We start from the raw sequence: 13981 nt of genomic DNA, 5'->3' as shown, positions 1-13981 counted from the left end.
AGCTGCTGCCACAGCCGGACCGCTCCAAATGGACGCGTACAGGAGCAGAAGTGAGATCTGATGAAGACGAGAGCAGGAAAAGTGATGAAAGCGGCGTGATGAAGAGATCAGCGGCGCAGATGCCACTCGGGGAAGCGCTGTCACCTCGTCTCCGCCGTTTCAGGTAATTTTCGGTGTAAACAAAACCAGATGTTCAAACAGAATTGGCCCTCAGATGGGCTCGCCAATGAGATGTGAAATGATGAGAGTGGAGGGTGTTTGCGTGTGAGGAGGAGGAGGGCGGCTGGCTCATAATGAAGAGCAGTTATTTGTCACTTAAACCGTTACAGACATAGGAATCGGAACATAATTCGTCTTACTGCTGCTCCGGATTATTAAAGATAGAATAGAGATTCCATGGATTTGGGGCCCAGAACCAAACAACAATGCTAATGCTAACAGGCAATAATGCTGATGTTCTGCCTAGCATCAGGTGTCCTCATTTTTACTCATATTTCTCTGACGCTGACACAAAAAGCCTCCCCGCATGTGGTCGGGATGCTAAATGCAACACCCGGAGCGTAATTATCAAGTAAATAATTAGAGTTACACGTGCGGAGCTCCGGGCTACAACGATCTGCATTCAACCCTTTGGAAGCTCCCAGGAATCTCTCGGGATTTAGAAGCTAAATTTGCAGAAAAAGCATTTCTATTTCCAGCAAACTTCCCTGCACAGTTGAATATGTATGATCACTACGCAGACCCTCCCCACAGTCGGAAGTATGTTTGGATTTTCCATGTCTTTCTGTACAACAACACCTTTTTCCAGCCACACCCCTCCGCTGAAAACAGGGTTTTATGGCTGCTTCCTTTTAAAAATGGTCCTCACAGGAAGTGTCTCCCGTCCGTCCTCCTCTTGCTGTTTGTCTGGTTTGCCTCGGTGACAGTAATGGCTGGGTTTTTGACTAAATCCGGGGTGGTGACTGTTTTTCTGTCCCAGCTTGACCCTCCGCTGGACGGCTCTCACGCGGTGACAGGGGGATGAGGAAGACATGACTCGGGTCGCCGAATACAGCAGGACAGAGTGGAGAGAAGCAAGCAGGAGAAAAGTGGTGGATGTCCTTTTGTAACTTCAGGTCAGTCTGCTCTGTGCTTCCTTGGTCTCTCCAAAGCCACAGGCAGGTGGGGCGACGCCATCAATTAGCCCAGCGGCGCCGTGATGGACCAGCTTGGAGAGCTTCACTTCCTAATGAACCCATGTGGTGGACGTGGCCCCGAGAAGGAACAAAAACACCAGCAGGAGAGCAGACTCGGGGGACGGTTTTAGACAGGAACCGCATTTCAACAGAGGAGTCGGGTCCAGGGAGGATCTGACCTCTTTAAATTTCTCGGGAGAAGAAACGTTTGGGTTGTATATCGAGATTCGACCTCATTTACAGCAGCTCTGAGTGTCCGACCACATTCATCCCCCTCAGAACGGAGGAATCGCCCTGTCCGCCAATCATCTCCTGCCCCTGGATGACCAGGGTCGGGCTCTGGGTCCTTCTAAAGCACCTGGAGACAATTCTGATTGTATCAGACGTCGCCTAAATAAAGATGAGCTGAACCCAACTGTGAAGCGAAGCCGAGTCTGAACATTAGTCTTCGCTTCAACCTTTTGGTCCAAAGCTGAGTTTAGAGGAGCGGGCTGGAGTCCATTAGAGCTGCGATTTGGCGTTTAAAGTCCTGTGAAGAACTGGGCTGTAATGACTGTCCAAGACAAAGGCTCGTCTCAGAGGTGCCTTAATGGCAGAGGCCCCGACGGTCGACCTCGACTCTCCACTGAATTAAAAGCAGATGTAGTCACGCTGATAACATCTCCCTTCATTTCACTTCAGGGTTCTTTGCCAAAGCCTGGTTTTATTCTCTGAAGCTCCTGGAGCCTTTTAAAACCACCTTTTATCGCCGACTGAACTCTGACTGGCTGATGAAATAAAACCGTGCCGGAGCGTTTCTGCCTTTGTTGCGGCGAGGGCGGGGGGATCGGTGGTGTTTGCTTACAGGCTGAGCGCTCACCCCCCCCTTGAGGGATGCCCACTTACCCCTGCTTCACTTTATTCTTGTTCACGTCGATGGTGGTGATGGAGTGCTTGGCGCCGGACTGCACCTCCCAGTCCACCCTCCACTGGGCGTTCTTAGACCTGGTCTGGAGCAGGTTCACCCCCTTCTTGGCTTTGACCCTGCAGGAAACGGCGAAAGGAAAAGAGAAAAAGATCGGCGTCATTGCAGGTGATGATTTATGTGTGCGCGCGTGTGTGGGGGGTCAAAGGTCAGTGGCCTCTCCCCGAGGTCCTTCTCTTTAGGCCTGCGTCACGCAAAAAGCAATTCCACACATGAATCAATAACAGAGATGAATGAAGGTGGCAGAGCAGGGATACATGAGGTCAGCAGCCCCCCCCCCCCACACACACACATACACACACGCTCCACAGAGCTTCAGCCTTCATTTATTAATAACTGCTGCTACCTGAAGGCCCCCAGACTGCCTTCGCACGCAGGTAACGAGACTTTTAATTTCACACGCAGCATTTATGAGCTTCGACAGACAGGATATTGGGTAAAAAGGGAGGGAGGACGGGGGGGGGGGGGGGGCGGAGACGCTACAGACGGGCTCAAGCTACCACCAGGATGGCTCAAATTTAACGAGCCGTCGCATCATTTTGCACCGAGCGCTTTAAGGTTTTATTTATTGAATTAGGTGCGGCGACAGCGGTTGTTTTTAACCACAAAGCGGCGATTTTGCCCTCTGAGCTTCAGCTGCCGAGGGAGGAGAAAAAATCATCTGAATTTTCAGATAAATGAACCCTTTTAGGTCAACGCTGAGAGGCGGAGGGACGGAGAGACGGAGAGATGGAGAGATGGAGAGGGGGAGGACTGAAATCGTTCATTGGGGTGCGACCTTAATTTGAAAGAAAGATGTTTGCAACTGCAGCTTTTATGGTTTTTACTGTGTTCGATTTATGGGGCCTGAGATAACTTTAATGTCTTTTTAAAGCTTTTATGTTACCTCTCTTGTCCTGGACAATTGCGCTGTAACATTTACTTAAATATTTATCGAATAAAATGTTAAAAAAATGTTAAAGGTTGAACATTTTTATGTCTGACATTTTCCCGGCGTATAAAGGGGCATATAACAAAGTTCATTCAGCATCATGAAGAGGGGCTGCGTTCATCTCTCGGTGTTGATGTCTGCGTTAACCCGGCACTCTCTCTCTCTCTCTCTCTCTCTCTGTCTCTCTCTTTCTCTGTCTCTCTCTCTCTCTGTCTCTCTCTTTCTCTGTCTCTCTCTCTCTCTGTCTCTCTCGCTCTGTCTCTCTCTCTCTGTCTCTCTCTCTCTCTTTTCCAGGTATTGTAATTGGACACACCCGCTCCTGCAGTGATGCATGATGGGAACAAACGGCTCATCCAGAGCAGACAGAGTTTATTGATCCGGCGGGCTCATTTTCAGCCTGGCATGAATTATTTACATATTTGGCTTCTGCCTTCAGGTGAGACTTATTTAGCCACGTTTGCAGACACTCGCACTTTTAATTTCTCAATTCAAATACACCAGGAATGTGTCGCAGGCGGCAGAGAACGCTGACAGCAGCCATTTCGGCGTCTAAAACTCCGGAGATTCCCGTGTTTTTTTTTTTTGCCTTGTTTACAGGAAAACGCTGCCGTTGTTTTCCTCCTCTCCGATGAGACGAGTGTCGACAGCAGCTGGACAAACTCACAGAAAGCGCAAACCGAATCATCACACTTTACTCCCAAGAGTCTCATTTACATCCGGCTGAAATACCGGAGGCCCCTGGAGCATCCTCCACGCCGCTCCATCCGTTTCTTTGACGGATAAAAAAAATTCCCGACATCCAGGGTTGAGGTACTTCCTTTTTCCACGCTAACCTGCTGCTCAGCGCGCCGACAACTCGTTTGTGATTTGCAAAAGCAGCTTCGGCAGGAGCCGTCTCTTCTTCTCCCAGAGGGAGCGCCAGGGCTCAGAGAAGAATCTGCATTTCAGCATAATCACCGCTATCCATCGCTTTGCTGCTGATAATATTTAACATAGGATTAATGGTAATGATGCAAGCTAATTAAAACCATTAGCTTATCACTCGCCCTCCAGTTAAGTCTATTGAATTTCATTCTTTCAGCGGTTGAACCTACTGCACGCACTAAATTGTTTCAACGAGTCCTTTAAATGTAAAACAGGTCATTAACTTCCCAAAATTACACATAGGAATGTTTTTCCGCCTGGTATCATCAGGGAGCGTTAGCTCTGCAGCGCTACACAGACATCTGGCGGCTAACGCTTCCATTAGAGGAGAAATGGCTTGTTTACCAAGCTAACCAAAGATGGATGGAGCTCACAAGTGTCAGAGGATTCCGGGATTCAGTGAGTGAGTGCAAATCTAATTAGCCACGGCATTCCGGGGAGAGCTGCTGCTAGCATGTGCACGTTTTTTACTAGGATTGTGGGAGAATGTTATCAGGGTATAAACAGCCAAGTCAGACATACGGTAGGTCAACATTAAGACCTACAGGCAGGAAACGCTACCATTGCTCTGCACCTGAATTAGATTAGATGCAGATGAGACTGTGTTGTACATCACATCAATTAGAAGTAGGATTATAATTGAAAAATCTGAAACAAATAAATAAGCACACAGATTTATAACATAAACAGATGAGGTTGGGGTCATATGAATTTGTGATTAAATCAAAAGAAAAATACATATAAAACTGCTGAAAATCAACCTTCTACTGCTGTCGTTATCAATGTGATGCTCATATTCCAGCCGTGGAAATTAGTGTCGCTTCCTATTATGTTTCTGTCACAATATTGCAGCTGTTCACGTCTCCTTTCATCAAAATTTACATTAGAGAAAAATGGAAATGTTCTGATTGAGCTGACGTCAACAGGAGATCAAACAGAAATACGTAACGTTTAAGAAATCTGAGCGCGTTGCCTTTGATGTGTGTCGGAAAGGAGAATGCCCTCAGACGGTTCACTAAATGAGGTGACCCAGTTGCTTTTTGATTCGTGAATGCTCTTCTGAAGGGGATAATTACACATTAGCGTCGAGCGGAACCGTTTTGTGGCGAAGACGCAACCTTGATTAGCATTAGCATTACTCACGTTAGCATTTACCGCTGAAAACAACCAGCCAGTGACAGAAGCAGCCGCTTTAATCAAATGGATCTGTTTGTAACCTCATTTTGTGGCAAAGCAAGGGGGCAGGAGTTCTTCTGTGGGAATGCCACACGAATCCCTCCTGAACTGTGTTGTTACAGAATAATGATAGAGCGCAAATGGAATATGGTGCAGCAGGAAGGAAGTAGCAGCAACACGCATCCAATTTCTTTGGTGTGGTATGTTTTTCTGAGTGGCGAAGCAGCGTGAGCCACCTCAGCTGAGACAATATTTACCCACTCCATACGGGGAACCCAACGCCATGGCAACGGCTGTTTGAGTCTGAACCCGTCAGATCTGTGGGATTGTTTATTTGCAAATGTTGGCGTTTTAGGCTAAAGTGCAGACGTGAGAAAAAAGTGAACTGTTTTGAATAGAATAGAAGTAAATTAATACTTTTATGATTTTATGAGGTTTTCTTTATTGGTGTGTGCTTAATACATGTAAAATACAAGCTCGCAACGACCTCTGACCTATGAAAAATCAATAATTTATCTCTTTCCTAATGCAAATATTAACTGGGTGTCAGAGATATTGTCTTTACAATAAAATCATGACGGAAGGTCAGACTTTTAACCCTAATATGGCCTGTGACCATATTAGGGCATGTGTGTAACGCATCCATCAGAATGCACATCCACACACTCGTATGTATTTATATAACCTATTTCTTCATCCTCCTCCTCATCATCATCGTGCCGCGTATGATCTCAGCTGTGATGGTGGCTCGTCTTCCTCGTCTTTTCCCGACCTGGCGAGGTCACTTCTCCCCTGTTCATGACCCATTTACGACGCTCGCCTCCAGGAGTCATGTCGGCTCGCCACAAGCCTCATGTTGCAATCTAATCTAAAAGGCTGCTGGTGATAAATAAGATATGCAAACCAAGATGAAATCAAACTGCGGCTCTCAGGACGTTTAAATAGTATTTATTGAACGCGTTGGAACAAAAGGTGCCCATGGGCAGAACAACCACAAAAGTGGAACTTTTCACATAATGAGAGTGAGAAGAACAAATATTTTTAGAGTGACAGCAGCGCGGCCAACGTGAAGGCCTGGAGAGCCGGGAAGGGCCAGGAGGGATGAGTACAGACGCTGTTATGATGTGTTCAGAGGTGTGAGTTTACACGGGGAGCAGAAAGGGGGCGTTTTGATTGCATACGGGATAAAACGCCTGAAACTTCCTTCTGACTGTGTTGAAAACAAATTCATAAATGGGAAAAATCTACAAATATGCCCTTTTAAAATAGCCTGAACAGTAGCGGGAGGCATCTGCCTGTGCACATCCTGCCCAGCCAACACTCAAATTGAATTAAAAATTGTTTCCATGGAGACAAAGACACATCATTTTACTGCATTGGCATGCGTGATGGCTCAGGCATAGAGAGCTACAATAAGGAGTCCACCAATAGGATTTTAGGCATATAGCCCCGCCCCCTAAAGTGTGTGGCGCTGTGCGTTCATTAGAAGTGACAGGTGCACAAAAGGAGCAGATGGACAATCGGATGATCCCTCAGGAACATCGAAGCGCTTTTAACATCACGGAAATACCGTAAAGATTCACCGGCCCGTGTTTCAGGATGAAGGAGAAGGAAAAAAGTCAATAACTACTCGCCATCATCCCGCCTGCTTTGATGGCGTCCTCGCCACAGACAGCAGGTCTCGGGTGACAAACACAGACGCAGGCTCGGATCATGAGCAGCAATCTCATCAGTCATCTCGAGCACTTTGGCGTGCACGAAGTTTGCCGTCACCAGTTAGCGGGCTCAGAGGTTTCCACGACAGCATTTACAGGTGCTAACAGCAGAGGGTGAATAGATGCTGGGGAAGTCCGTGTCTGAAGATTTCTGCTGGCCCAGAATTGCAACGTTATAATTATTACATGTGACCATCAGTCACACAATCACACGGGGATAAAAACACGTTTCTGCCCGCTGACGTTCCACAGATCCGGTGGAGAATCCCCGGTTTTCAAGCATCATCAGCAGCACTTTGTTCCTGCTTACGGCACTCCGTGATCACTGTAAGCCACGCTACAACACTGTGTGCGTGCGTGTGTGTGTGTGTGTGTGTGGGGGGGGGGGGCTCTTTAAATCTTAACGTTTGATGTGTTTGTGACGATCCGAAGCTTCATCCAACATTTATCAACATCTCAGAGTGCTCTGAGGTAGTGCTTATACCCTTTAAATAAGTCATCGGTCTGTGGAAACTGGGCGCAAATGCACAAGTTGGCCTTTAAAAAACGCAACCGCGCAGACCGTCCGACATTTGTTGGCACGTCTCCCAACTTTCACCTGATACTGTCGGCTCAAATCGACCCCCCCCCACACACACACACACGCCACAAGCCATTAAATGGTCGCCTCCCCTGCTGACTTTAAGTAAGTGCTCAACAGCTGCTTTATGGCTGCAGGTGAATACGCTCGGAACACGTTAGCGTGCCGCGGTCGTTTTCTGCAAATCATTTAAAAACAAAATGCATCCTGGGAGTTTTTTTTTTACCCAGCGGCTGCTTTATCAAACATTCCCTGTCTGCTTCTTTGAACTGCAGAGACGCTCCTGCCGACATCCCGGTAAAGCATGCAACACCCACGCTGGAGACATCTGGAGACATCTGTAACAGAAATGCCGATGGATCATCTTATCCATCGAGGTTGAGTAAATATAGACTGGTGTGAAATCGGTTAGGAAAATAGGAGGAACCAAAGCAATAATGTGAGATTTGAGGCCTTCCCAAAATCGTACCACGCAGCCCTTTGGCCGCACAGACGACTTGAAATATCTCAAGTGAACGCCTGTATTTTCAGAGCTGCGATGATGAGACCAGGATAACTGCTGTAACCGGAGCGCCGTGGAGCAGGGATCTGAGCCTACAGACGCCGACCGCGATGACATCATGTCATCCGATCTTGAGAAGATCCCAGAGGCAGGATCCTCTGATGTAGCAGGTCAAACCTGAAGTGTCCTCCTACGTGCTGGTTCCACTTCAAAGGTTTCCTCGTGTCTTAATCTGCACATTTATTGACATTAAAGTCCACAAAAAAACACCAAAGGTCTCGATTGGAGGTTTTACCTGTTGCTGGGTTAGTTGCTACTTATTTTTAATGGGAAATGAGTTTCAACCCTTTTTCCAGAAGGGCTTTTACAAGAAAAAGGGTTCCAGACTCGAGCATGTTTATCCACTTGAGCTTTGAAGGATGTGGGTTCGCTCTAAAAATCAAAGGGGTCAGTGGGATCAAGGCCACCCCCTGGTCAAGGCTCCATCCAAACTCCCAGACTCAACCAACGCTCAGAAATAACAACAAAGATTTGACCCAAGTTATAAATCAACCACAATTATCACAAGAAATAAGCTAAAGAGGACAGTAAAGTTCACTCATGGATTAACAGTGAAGACAGATGTGTCTTCAGGCTGCAAAATGTCAGATATTTTGGGATCAGAGAAAGTACTTTTTGTCAGTTTGGCCTATTAATTTTGGTAAAATGCTCGTATATGAGAGCTAATACCAGAGTCATTAAAAATGCCCTTCCCCTTGGGGTGAATATCAGTTGCTAATTAAAAACCCTTCCCCTCTTTTCGCCATGAAAGGTCAGACCGCATCGTGTGCGCCGGGGAAATGTTGGTTGGGTCGTGGCGCTTTCCTCCATCATCCTCCCCATTGGTGAGAAGCGAAGACAGGAAGTAAAGCCGCAGCGCATCTCTTTTGTACCAGCTCCTCGATGGAACTGGGATTTGGTGCGTTCAGGAGCAGCTGACATTCGATCAGCAGTGCACTCGCGGCGTCGCTGAGCTGAAAACTCAATAGATGGAGTCAGACGTGTTGCTTTGGTGGTGCGCAGATGAAGGCGGGAAGGTAAATAAACAAGTGAAATGTCAGCACTCCGACATCTCGGAGGCTTTTGCTGCACTCCCTTTTGCACTAGCGAACAAGCCAACAGCTAAATTTGGCCGTCTTGTTCTTGTTTTCCGCACTCATCTGCAGGCGGAGGCTCCATTAGCCCCTCCGAGGGGGCACTTTTTAGACAACGCTGTCACTTGCGCGCGACTACAGACACAACACGTTCAATTCCACGAGGTATGCATTATTCAGAGTAAGTGCTGATTTTTATTTGTCCTCAGCCTGCTGAGAACGTCGGGCTTTCACGTGTCCAGTGACATGTGATTTGATTACATACCCGACCGTGCGCGATATCTCAGCCCGTCGTGGTATAGAGGCTCCTTTAAAGTGTTTTGGGGACTCTGTTGAACTGCCTAAATGACCTCAGCAGTCATTTAGAAGAAGCGGCGTAAACAACATGCGGGTATGAGGGCCTCCAGCTTCTGAACATCAGGCTCAAAATGGCCGCCATCACGAAGGAAACCTTTTGAATTTGGCTTTTCCTGCCATATCTAAAAGAGTCATCACTCATGTTTGCTTGTGCCCTCTGTGTGGATCATTATTGGCCTTTAAGCAGCAACAAACTGTCTGGTTCAGGTCAGGGTCAGGACTTGGGTTTTGATAATGATGCTGTAGCTCAGAATAACACAAAGAATCAGTCATGTGACTTGATTCTGGAAGGCTTCCAGGCCCTCCAAGCACTTTGATCAGGGCAGCGTCTGGCCTGCATCATGGATTGATGCCTTTTTCATTTCTAATTTATTCGGAAGAAAAAAACCCGTCAGCGTGGCTCAGCCGAGCTTTGTAAAACTCAGAGATGATCAATCGAAAATGCAAAAATAAGGTTGTCACGGTAATTGCTCCGGCGCAGTGACACTGTGACGAGGCTGACAGCCGACAGCGTCTGCAGAGATACGGCTCTAATGGGGGCTTAGCATCAATGACAGGCACAACCTAAACAATTTCATGTCCACACTCTCAGAAATAAAGAGGCTCATAACAACCATGTGAGACAGTCGGACCTTTTATGGTGGTTTATGGTCCCATCAAAGGTTCCACCCACGGGTCAACCTCTGATTGGAGCTCACAAATAATTTGATTTAAAAGAAAAAACATCTTGCATGTTGGGAACGTTCGTGTAGTCGTCTCAGATTCTGCCTGACGGCAACGAAACGAAAGTCATCAAAAACCAAAGAACAAAAGACGTAACGATCAATATATTTGGAGTGCACCGTCTAGTCAGAGAAATGGAACTCTGGATGACAGAACATCTAACTACAGTTAGCAAATACGCAAAAAAAAACCAAGATAATAATTTAGAATGATTAAAGAACTTTAAAGATGGAATAATCATAAATAAATAATGGTGGGCAACATGGTTCCTGGTGATCACCTCAGGGACCCAGCTCACGGAAGAGTTCTACAGACCTCAGACAAATGGTTCTGAGTGGATCCCTCATTTGTTAGTATGTAGCAGCTCTGAATCCTCTGTAGATCCGACTCACTTTCAGATGCCTGATAGCGGTTGTCACAGCTCAGTGGTCCTTCGGTTCCCATGACAGCCTCATGCCCGAGAACATGGCTCAGAGCTGCTCAGCAAAAAAGACGGAAAAGACGCAAGCGTCGTGGTCATCGTAGCCCTGGGACAAGAGAGGTGTCATTGTCAACACGAGAGCTGAGCGGCGCCGCCAGACGGAGCAGCCCGCACGGCTGCAGATGTTCGCTGGCGGCTCCGTGGAAAAAAATCTAACGCTCATCATGAGATGTTGGAGTGCGAAAACACCGCGTTTTAAATATTTGAAACATCTCTTTACGATGAGGCTGTGTGTCCCCACAAACTCTGTCTTTTTGTTGAAATAACTCCTAATCGGGTCACTGACATCATTAAAGAGACAAATCTAATCCAGCGTCCAGGAGAAGCTTTTCCTTCTGACGTTTTGGGTGAGTTTGACTCAGTGAGTTTGACTTAAAATCTCAGTCGTGTTTTGACTCTTTGGACTGGATTCTCCCGCTTCGTGCTGAGCTCAATTACAGCGGTGCAACGGGGCCCGTTGGTATCCGCAGCGGATCAGAAACGGGGCTTTTGTGAGTCTCGTGCAGGACTTCCTCCTGAAAGGGTTGAGAGATTTGCTCCAGTCTCCCTCGGGCGAGTCTGAGCTGCTGCTGTGTGATTTGAGCCGCAGAGCTGCACTGCCTCATTCTGCAGGCACCTTTTTAAAGCATCCTTGACAACCAGGTATAAGCCAGAGATGCAGGTGAGAGCAGGACGAGACGCAGCCGAATGAACTCTAAATTCACCTGCTGCAAACTGCAGCCGCAGCCTTGCTCTGTCGCGATGGGACGCCGTCCACAGTGTCCAGGTTTCCTGGAAGTGAAGCGCATTAATCTGCGCTTCACTTCCCTGAAGTGACACCGAACACAGGGCGAAATACACCGACAACAGCGGTAATTAAGCTAATTGACCCACTTTCATTGATGTCCTGATGTGGTTTTAACTGCACCGTAAAGACCTTTAGAGGCTGATTTTAATCGCATCACAGTGATGAATCACCCACAAACACTGATAAACCGACAAGTAGCTGCAGTAAGGTAATTATGTACAAATCTATCATTTAAGGAACAACAGGAAGTGGAGGGGAAAATGGGATGGTGGAGGAATTCTGACTGCCCCTCTTCTTGAGGCTTCCAGTTGGCTGGAGCAGCTGTCCATCACAGTAGGGGCGGGACTTGGATTCTGGACAAATTCCTCCACTATCCATCAGCGTTGGAGCTGGGAGGTTATTTTATTTTTACTTTAAGATTCTGACCACAACAAGAGGGCAGAAAAAAAGTAAAATCCATTTAAAAGTTCGGGTTTTTGCAGGGTTTTGATGGCAGAAATCAATACTCTGTGAGAGGGGATCCATATTAATTCCTCAGTAACAGTTCTGAACACCTATCCTCCTTTCATCAGGGCAGAGCAGGTATTACACAGGCTTCAAACATTGGAGGACAACAAAATTACACCAGCGAACGGCTCAACAGAACTGCCAGGGAGAAGACCATCAGAGTTTGAAACGAACAACAAGAAAAATCTATATACTATGATAACGCCGCCATATAAAGTTACAGGTTTCTGGTCATAATGAGCAGTGGGAGTGGGACAAAAACAGCTCCCCGTGTAAAGGAGAACTCAAACCGCAGTATCTGATGTGTCTAATCAATCCGTTCAATGTGGGATGAATGGAGTGGTCGATGCTAGTCAACCGCAGATGAAATCAGCGCCGTCAAATGGAACCCTCCTCTCCACGTAAGAGTCTCTCGATGGGCCGAGCTGCCGTTCAGGTCATCGCAGAATAAGCCTCCCTTAATCCCCACACACAAAACAGCTTTTTCCCCTGTCTTACTCAGACTCAAACAGGGCGTCGGCGCTGGGAAGACATCCGCTCTGAGGACAATTATTCTAAGTAGTTTTCCCATCAGCCAGAGCCGTGAGCGAAGACCCTCGGGTGAGCCGGAACCTTTCTGCGGAGGCAGTGGGGGAAATGGACACTGTCCAATTTACTTGATAAGGCGAGTGGAGCTCAGACCTGCCCGCAGATGCAGAAGGGAGGAAAACTGGGGCCTCGCTGCAACCTTGTCACAGACATTTTCAAGCAATTACGATAATATCTGAGGGAGGTCTGAGGGGAACCGAACAAGTTCAGGATGACTGTCGGCGTTCAGCAGGTGAGCGGGGGAGCGCCTGGTTTCCCATCGCAGCCACGCTGTTCTTCAGAGCAAAAGACACAAGAACCGAGCCTCTCCTCACGATGCCCGGTGTAGGTGATTAAATTTCGAGATGTTTTCTGTGGAGGTGGCGTCAGGGCTTCTGACGGTCTCGGCTTTCCGTCCCGAGAGGAATTTCTGTTTCAAATTGGACGGCGCTGAGTAAAACTAGCTCACTCGGGGGATCCTCTCCCACACAGGCGCCGGTGTACAAAGAAATGCCATCCCTCTCTGGGGAAGCACGCGCTGGAGTAATAATGCTTCAGCATTGAAATGATGGAAACCACAGAGGAGCGACCCGCAGCTTCCAGTTCAGCCAGATGAGCCAAGAATGAGAACGCACAAATGATCCCAAGGTTACGCTCACATCAAAGGAATCGCCACGAACGATAATTTGCGACTGTAAACGAGCGTTGAAATGACGGCCGCTAACGCAACGATGCGGGATTCGATGAAAACGACAGGAGATTCAGCCCTGAAGGATGTTCAGCAGCAAAGTTTTATGTTTATGTAGCTTTGTGAGTTGGCAAATGTTAAGATTATTATCAGTCATTGAGGTTATCTGGACACGCAGTTTGTGTCATGGACGCAGGTTTAATGTGAAAAAGATGAAATGTTCATCGCGTCTTTGTTAAGAAAAAAAAGACCCTTTCAGCTCAGGAATTCTTTGCAAATACAAGAAAAAAAAGAAGGTTGAGATACCTGAGAGACGTCCTCAGGATATCTGTAGCTGGTCTACGTCTATTATCGGCGTTTCATTGAAAAGTTCTACATCTGTTCCTGAATGTTAAACCAACTTTCCTGATGCGACTGTTGGCACACAGGAGGAGCAATAAACCGGCCGGGCCCGTCCAGCCACTGCTGTCTCTATGGCACTCTTTCAAGAAGTGCATCTCAAAGAAAGCTCACTCTGTGAGAAGATCAATACGCTGGACGGGTCATGTTGCATACGGGGTAAAGGAGCACGAAGAAGCGGCCCAGCATGCGGAGCCACGCCAGCCCATCCATCTCTGATTCAGCTGTCTCCTGCCCCTCCTATGATCGATTTTCAAAACAGCGTTGGTAATCCGAGGCAAACACAACTCCTCCGACACGGCACTGGCAGCGACGCCCTGAATGATGTCAATTATCTCGCAACAAATGACAGCAATACACCCGAGAGAAGCT

General features: G+C 47.4%; 1 protein-coding gene and 1 long non-coding RNA gene across 3 annotated transcripts in view; one reads left to right on the top strand and one right to left on the bottom strand.

The window, feature by feature from the left end:
• tmem132e (transmembrane protein 132E) overlaps positions 1 to 13981 on the bottom strand; it is a 188510-nt gene that overhangs the window by 37002 nt on the left and 137527 nt on the right. The window contains 1 exon segment of the mRNA XM_029848435.1: positions 2061 to 2198. Within this exon segment, the coding sequence (XP_029704295.1) occupies positions 2061 to 2198 (138 nt within the window).
• Positions 7068 to 8231, top strand: LOC115252650 (uncharacterized). 2 transcript variants are annotated; one of them, XR_003890977.1, is made up of 3 exons: positions 7068 to 7212; positions 7741 to 7904; positions 7997 to 8231. It is a non-coding gene; the product is annotated as an uncharacterized lncRNA (long non-coding RNA). The 2 variants fall into 2 exon arrangements; XR_003890976.1 differs by lacking the exon at positions 7068 to 7212 and adding an exon at positions 7533 to 7570.

The sequence above is a fragment of the Takifugu rubripes genome, chromosome 15 (assembly GCF_901000725.2).
Source record: "Takifugu rubripes chromosome 15, fTakRub1.2, whole genome shotgun sequence".
Lineage (NCBI taxonomy): Eukaryota > Metazoa > Chordata > Actinopteri > Tetraodontiformes > Tetraodontidae > Takifugu > Takifugu rubripes.
The sequence above is the reverse complement of the archived record's forward strand: the minus strand, read 5'-3'. Positions and strand labels throughout refer to the sequence as shown.